The following is an 8,440-nucleotide window of genomic DNA, read 5'->3' as shown; positions in this document are numbered from 1 at the left end:
TTTGAATTTAATATTCAAAACATTCAAAGTATTCGAATTATTCGAATAAATTATTCGTATCCGAAATTATTCGAATTATTGGAGTAGTTCGAATATCCGAATATTTACAGTTCTAATCAAAATAAGTTTCATACGAAACATGTTCTCGTATTTTCAATAATTAGAGAAACAATAGCCTGTATACATTTAAACCGGACATACTCTGTATACGCATGGGGGGAAGGGGGTAGTTTGCGCGAGCCCCGGAACAAGAGGACACAGGGGGCTGTCGAACGGCCGCGAACAGGGCCGAAAATCGCCGAGAGCTGAGCAGCGGCGAAGCGCGCGCCGCCGAGCTGAACCCGTGGCAGCAGTTCGTCGACGAGCGCGGCACCGTCCGCCAGTAGACCTGTCTCTCGTTTCATCCGTCGCGCGTTCCTCCCAGCTTCTCCTTCTACGACGACCTCGTGTGACAGCTGTCTACCGCCGGCGACACCCGATGATCCGCGAGGCGATCCACGGGATTCGAGGCAACGCTGCGATTCTGCAATGGTTCACAGTAAGCCTACAACGTCCATGGTGTTTTCATTCCGACAAGCGTCGTACCGAGTCTCTGGTATCCGTGGTATTAGTCGTGAGTTTTCGAGTTCTCAAGCTTTCGTGAACTTCGATGACCTTTGTCTTAACAATCTTAACCTGTAGAAAATCCAGTCGTGTCGAATACGTTTCAACTTTGACCTGCGCTCCTAGTTCACAGTGACTGCAATTACCCCATTTTTTTTAAATATTTCCTGGAATCCAATTACCTCATGCCATGGCTTAAATGTCGGTTGTACCAAAACGTGGTAACGTCAGTTACCCGAAACTTTCACCGGGACCACCGTATCTTCGTGTTCAAACAGTGTAACCTGGTCCCTCGCGAACACTTGTTACTCGTGGCGTAGATATCGTTGGACCAAAGAACGGTCTTACCAATGAAAGTCTCGGGATCGAGAGCACACCATTATCGCGTCGTTACAGAATCATTTAAAGATTTACATTTCCGCAAAAAACGGGGAAGAGTGAAGATGTAATTTTGCGGACGTTACTCGGTGCAAAAGCGATTGTGGGGGCGGGGGGGGGGTAGGTTTCAACGAGGGTTTGCCTTACAATGAAGAATCGTCCCGCCGCTCGGTCATGGCCAACTGTGTACAAGCTTTCTCCTTTGGCGTACACATACAAGGAACGGTTTTATAGGGGCGAAAAAAAGGAGCGTCCACCAATTGTGGTAGATTTGGCGAAACGAATGCTACTTGTCGGCTCTAAATTCGACGCCTGACATTTAATTCGCAGGTTTTGCCGGTTCCGCGGACGATTCGGGGAGAATCGATCAGGAAAGCCTTTTAGCCCCCTCTTACCTCTGCTCGCGATAATACAAAGAGGACGCGCGATAGCGCCGTCCACGGGACCTTTAATAGATGACCTACGAGCGTCGAATAGGAACATAAAAATTTCAGAGAATCAAGGTTAGATGGGCGATCGTGGTTGTCGGTGTAAAACGTGTGGTTGCAGTTTTCTACGATATTCACAGTGAGTTTTCCTAATCTTTCTCAGTTTCCAGAAACAGATACGATCGCGTTTTATGGTCCCCTACCCGAACACAGAGTGCAGAGGCTCTCCGATTAATCACGAATCTAAAGACTGACCGGAATACGGAACGTGCGCGAGCCTGGATAGAAAGCTCCATCGTGTAGAACAATAAAATCGGGGGTTATATTTCATTGACGATAATTCCCATCTTTCACGGGACTGACCCCGATGACGGTCTCGTATGGATATCGTTGTACGACACCTCGATTTCTCGAGCGCATTGTTCCCTGAGAGCTGAGGTTTCGACCTGATATAGAAACGGCCCGAGGTCGCTCTAGAAAACTAACTTTGGACACGATCGTTTCCATTTATCCGTTTACTTTTCCCCGGGTGAAAGAAGTTCTTTTCGATTGGAAAATCGAAATTTCATGTTAAAGATTTGTCGAGAACTTCTTTTTACTCGTGTATTTTCGTAAATGTTTCGTCTTAAAGAGGACCAATAGCCAGGACTACGCTGACATACTTACGCGCGCGTGTACACCAGCTACTGGATTAAAAATTGAAATCTCCACTTGCGAAATTGCTACGGCACGCTTGCGAGTAATTTGTGGTGAGAACAACATTTTCTGCGTACGCACGATCGGTTTTCCCGTACACCAGACGTATTCTGAAGGCTGTCCGAAGCGTGTTCGGTACCCGAAGAACCGAAGCAGGACTTGCGATCCCTTCGAAAACGCGTAATCAGTTTTCAAAGTTCACCCCTTTGGAACGCTGTAGAACGCTCGAACTTTAATGGGATTGGGGAAGGGAGGTGTGTGGCGTTCTCTCGAGTCTGGAATCGAAGTTCTCGTCGTAAAGTATGCGCCCGCTATCCTACATATAAGTATCGAATAACTTAAGAATTGTCCCTCTTGAATCGCTTGACGCGGGCTCTGAAGGCGAAAACGTCACCGTGGACCATGTTACATTTCGTCGTCGAGCTAAAAACACGGGTCGTATCAGGATCAATTTTGTACTCCAGGCGTTTATTCATTCACTTTTGCGCCTCGAACATTGAAATACACGGCAACAAGTGCTCCAGGTGGGTCCCGACAGGTTCAGGAATGGAGTAGGTGTCCCAATTACTGCCACCTTAACACTTTGATGTCGGATAACGTAGTCGTGCATCTTGTCATTTCATTATTTTATCCGTTGTTTAATCTAAAAATTGTCTCAGTTTCGAACATAATATTATTTAACATCTCTTTCGATGTGTTTCTTTGGTTTTTATGCAAATCTTATACTCTTGAATACTATGAAATTGAGAAATACTTGCAATAACAAGAGTCTCAATTTAATGATAAAATTTTTCATACACAAAATTCTCTATACGTTATATTTTTATTAAGTAAAATAAATAAGGTGGCAGTATTCGGGACACCGGCAGTAATCGGGACATTTATCCTAAATTATGTATCGTCTTGGCTGACGCTCAGCGTGTATGTATTGTATACATACCTATATACGGCAAGCAAAGGAATTGGGCGCATAGAACAGTGACTGTTAATCGCTCTCTCACCAGGAAACTCTATTACATGGACTGGCGGCAGTTCGTAGAGGTTTTCAATTTTACGCCGCGAATGGAGAGAGAGGGAAGAAGAAACACGCCGTGCGCAGGTAGGAAAAACTCGGGAATAATTAAGAAAACACTGCAAGCGTCTCGCCATCGGTTCTCTTTTGTGCTCGGCCAATCCCGACGATTTCTTTCTCGTTTCGCGATATTATCCGCCGTTACTCCGTCCTACGATAATTACGCGTTCCAGGTGGAAACTGGATAACACTGATACCCGGGGAAAAGCGTATTCTGGAATTGAATATCCGCCATCGCGTAGAGACGGATTAATCCCTGCCTTAATGCGGCTCTTTATCGAATCGGTCGAGGGCAACTCGTTCTCCCGTTCACTCCCGTGAATTCGACTTGGTCCGGTCCAGGCCGCCAGCTAGTTTGAAGGGGCCGCATTTAAAGAGATTAACTCGCATTCATGAGCCAACGTGGTGGTTCCCTTCTTCGTTTTCCATGGGTCGAGTTGGTAGATTTTGTGGAGAGAGATACAGTGCGGTCGTGATAGTCGATCGGACAGCTAAATAATTACTGGTATTTCAGGCATTCGGACAAATGAATTAACAAGCTTGCAACAAAATTGAACGGGGTCTTCAAGGGGGGAGCCTGGTGTAAAGTGGCCTGAAAATATGTGAATTTCTGCGAATTTCTTGTGAAGAAATTATTTGAGCGTAAATTGGCCTTTAAGGCTTCACTGCTGTTCAATATTTTCGCCCTTTCGATGTAACATTAATGGTCGATTTATATGCAAAGAGAAATTGCAACGTTTCGAAAGCTAATTTCTAGTCTGTCTGAGAGGCTACGACGGAAATCATGCGCGTCTATACAGTCCTACGACATCAATAGGGACTACTTAAGGATCTACTTTAAGACCCGCGGTACGTCGCATCGTTCCCACGGTTTCTACCTGGAAAGTACCCGATGTCCTTTCATCCAGTTCGTCTTCGCCGTCTTATCGACAAAGCTAGCCGAAAACTATTCGAAACTCTCTCGTCTGGAAGTTGAACGTCGAGTGCTCATTGGAAGGGAACGCGCGACAATCCATGTCCGGTTTAATGAATCCCTCGATTCTCCTTACACTCTGGATACACCCTGTCTCCAGAGCGAAAATCCCGATATTCCCAGTGAAACGTAGATACGTTTCCGCCTCTCCTACCGAAGAACCGTGAATTCAGAACAGTGGAATTATTACCCAGGTTAATTAGGGAAGCAATTACGTAGACATTCCAGAGTCTGAACCACCCCCACCTCCGATTCTCCTCCTTGTTCACCAACATTTCCGATGCAAAATCTGCCGGTCTGGTAAATAGTTGTTCGTGAACATGGGGGTTATGGTGTTTCTAGGGGATGGTGCCATAGCGCGTGGGAAAATAAACCAGGGTCTATAGGGGTCGCGTAACATTGAGGGCCCAGCTGAGTCGAAGTCACCGCGTGAAAATCGACCTGCCCCAGGTGCCGCCTTCGAATTCCGGAGTATGTACATATGCAGAAAACCGTGGGAATTTTGTTGTTTGTTCGAGCCAATTCGTCATCTTCTCTCTCATTTTTGGAGCGATCCAACGATTTCTGAAACGTGGCGGATCGAATTTGTGGGATCAGGAACCCTCGGATCTGCTAAGAACAGTAGTGAGGAAACTAGGAAAAGCGGAATTTCCAGGTGGCAGGTACCTGCTGCCCCCTTTCCCCAGTTTTCTGCAACGTTATCGCGTTCCATATCCAAGCCCAAAGTGTGTACCACATTCTAGGGCGAATAATTATCGGACCATCGATGACCTGTCCACACTTTGACTGCCACAGTGAAATAGACAGTACATAGCCAGACACGCACTTTATGTCAGTTTAGTCGTAAATAATGAATACTAATAATAATAATAATCAGGGACCTAATGTGCCATGGAATTTGGGTGACGTGGCAGTCAATGTGTTAAACAAAAAACGACGATAAGAAATAAGAACCAAGCACTATTTCGAACCAGTCGAAGCCCCATTCTTGTCTTCGAAGATACCCTCTGGATACAGTTCCCCCAGTCCTCCATTCTGGAAAACTCGAACGTGACGACCGCGACGGCGTATTTATTCCGGGATTTCTCGACCACCAACTTCACCGAGGGACGGATGGGCTGCTTTTAGTCGACGGTTTTATACCTTCCCGTATTGTCCGTTTCACTCGCAGATAATCGTGTGCACGCATCTGTTCGTGGAGTAAATAGACGGAAATTCACGACGGTCGAGGGGGTGGGGGATAACGCCTCCCAATGCACCGCAACAATAACCCCTACGGATTTATCGGGCCTCGTGGATTCATAAGCCGCATGTTCGAGCCAACCCGTCGCGGATAAAAACCTGTTGAGTTCCTGTTGGACTCCGCGAGAAGATCTCCGCCCCGACATTGTTCCCGCTTGTGTTGTCGTACATGCGGTCGAATTTCGCCTGGCGCGACCGCTCCTCACTCCCCACTCTCCTCCACATTATTGTTACGCCGTAACGACGACCCGGAAGTTAAATGGAAATGCACGCGAAACGGGAACAGCCCCGCTACCCCCATTTTTACGGGCAGGAGATAGCATGTTTCTCGCGTGATTTCGAATGTCTGAAACACAACGAGGAGGGTAATTACGTAGTATGATTCAAAAGTTATCTCGACCTGAGTAACAAAAAAATGTTGAACAAGTGAGAAATGTCTATTAATTTTCAATATAGTCTCCATTTATTGCAATAATCTTATTATAACTGAAAATTAACATATTTATAATGTTATTCATATTCTGCGGTATATCTACTGGCTGCCCGGGTAGATATCGTGTAAGTGTAAAACTTGGCCAGCACGTCTGGTCATTGTGTTCTATTTGTACTTACTACCACGACGAATACACGTGTTTCGGATTAATTTTCAAATTCGATTCTTTCGAAAACTAGGCCGAAAATGACAAAATTTCATTCTATATTCTTTTCTTATTTTTTCCTAAGAAATCACGTGGTGCCCCCGCTTTTACATATTATACAACCGGGTCCTGTAATAGTGTGGTCCTTGAGGGTTAATGCGAACGTTATAAATGTTTGCTGGACCGTCTTTACACAAAATTCGTTTCGTACGCGATGATTTGCCTTCGTAAACTCACCGGCACGGAAACAATGTATTCCGTTATGATTATAAAAGCCAGTGCAACGGTATTCATCAAGTTCATTCCGTGGCTACGCGAACGGAACCGTGACGACGTAAAAAAATCGTATATCACTCGTATCAAGCGCCTCTCTTCCGTGAACCTCTTTTTCTCTCCCATAATTGTATCGTCCCTCGATCGCCCTCTAATTAGCCGGAGAAAACTTTCTTAACTTCTCTGCTCGAGCAGTCCGTTAGGTAAAGCTGCCCGCGATTAAGGGGGTGAATTACATATAGAACGTTGAAAATAATCTGATTTTTGCGAATTTATTACAAAGAAAAAGCTTTGGTTCATCGACTATTGTTTGTCATAATATAGTTGTGTACACCTGGACACAACTATGACAACTATGACGCGTGGCGCGTGGTGTGTAACAATAAAATCTAATTAGATCCAATTGCCGAACTCGCTGCCCGGGATTCCGGGGCGAATTTTTAATCAACGCCGACCGCGATAATTAAACCAAATGCACACGGAACCCGTAACAACGAGGATATACTACTAGTTCGCGGGCTGAAAATCTCGTTCGTTCCGCGGACAATTCTTTCACTGGGGGCTGGAGGGAGGTAGTGGAGTGAACTTTGAATACGGGGCCGGTTGATGGAGAGATCCGTTAAGAGGTTTCGACTGCGCGGAACGGTCGCGTTTTAAAAGCCCGTGAATAGGATTTTCAGGCATTTCCATTATTCCTCGGTCGCGGCGCGCGACTAAAACTTCGTGTGTTTATCGAACAGTAAAATACAGTGTTTTCCCGAGCAGTAGTGACTTTGTGAAAACAGCAGGCTTTCGGAGTCTTCCGTGCATTTTGTCGGTGACAAGTCAAGCGCCTCGGGGACGGCCAACGTATACTAAATCATCGATGAGTGTTCGCCGACTTTCTAATGAGGTTTAGCACAGCGATAGAGCTTGCTAAAGTCTACTTGCTTTCCGTCAGTCACATCTGATCATTACCTTATGAAATATTTTATTTCCGTTCGAAAAGAAAAACTGAATTTTGTGCGTAGATAGTATTCTGCAGGATAATTTCGAAAAACGTTCTCGTATCGAAGCGATTCTACAGCACTACTACTGTACACTCGATCGACGAATCGTCTGAACGTCCGTCAACGCATCGTGTCAAAATCGACGTCGCTGGGGGTGGCTGGACGCGACTCACGGCGAGAGGATTCTCTCGAATTTCCATAAATCGCCAGAGCACCGTTCGGTGTGTCCCTCTCGACGTAGGCGCGCGCACTGTCGCGAGAGCAATTTGCGTAACTGTCTCGAAAAGTTACGAGTCAGCTTGCACCCTGTCACCCTGTCCAACGGAGAATCCCTCCACGGACTTTCCGTTTCCCTCCCTCCAACGACACGCTTTCCCACGTCCATTTGTCAACGACCAGCCACGCGCACATGGACCCTCTCTCTCTCTCTCCATATTGCCTGCCTCCAGTCGTGCCTCCGGGAGATTTTTTGGACGGTTACCTCGTAATTTTTTGCGCCTGGATGCAACCTCCATCGGACTGTCATACTCGAATCGGAAACTCTCGATCCGAAGAACGATCCTGCAACTGTCTGTTAGCGATCATCGGAGAGTCGACGTGTGGAATGTATGAAAAACGGGCAAGGAAATTCGTAGGCAGTTCGATTGATCGACGTGGAGACGAACGGCTTGAATCCACCGATCCGATCGTTCGATTCTTTTCTCCCTGTGGCAGCAGCATCGACTTTACCCTCTCGGAGAAGTTTACCGGAGGGAGACACGGTGCGCTGCCATTTGAGAAATGTCTCGCGATTCGAGTCGTGTATGTATACCAAGGCAACGTTACCTTGTCGAATAGCACACTCTAGATTTCAGTAACGGTATACACGCATACGTTCGTCGGTTCTGCAGGCCTGTACATGTATATCGTTGGTCGTTAATCGAAACTCCCGTATGGCTCCGTTCGGTTACCACCGATCTGTCCGGCATCCTCCCACACGAATCGTGTCGTCCCCGAGCGGAATACGCGTCGTTCTGCAATAAACACTGACACATATGTAGCTGGATCCTCTCGAATTTAGAATATCGTGGCCGAGGTCGTCGAATCTAGTCCAAATAAGAGTCGATGAAAAACTGGAAGCGATATTTTCGCCTCTGTAACGAAGAGTC

General features: G+C 46.3%; 1 protein-coding gene across 1 annotated transcript in view; it reads left to right on the top strand.

Annotated features, from left to right (window-relative positions):
* Window positions 1–471: 471 nt before the first annotated feature.
* LOC107193530 (putative mediator of RNA polymerase II transcription subunit 26) overlaps window positions 472–8,440 on the top strand; it is a 47,842-nt gene continuing 39,873 nt past the window's right edge. The window contains exon 1 of the mRNA XM_015582996.1: window positions 472–538. Within this exon, the coding sequence (XP_015438482.1) occupies window positions 479–538 (60 nt within the window). The 5' untranslated portion in view covers window positions 472–478. The remainder of the gene's footprint in view (window positions 539–8,440) is intronic.

The sequence above is a fragment of the Dufourea novaeangliae genome, unplaced genomic scaffold (genome assembly GCF_001272555.1).
Source record: "Dufourea novaeangliae isolate 0120121106 unplaced genomic scaffold, ASM127255v1 scaffold6, whole genome shotgun sequence".
Taxonomy (NCBI): domain Eukaryota; kingdom Metazoa; phylum Arthropoda; class Insecta; order Hymenoptera; family Halictidae; genus Dufourea; species Dufourea novaeangliae.
Note: the sequence above shows the minus strand (reverse complement) of the source record. Positions and strands in the feature narration are given on the sequence as shown.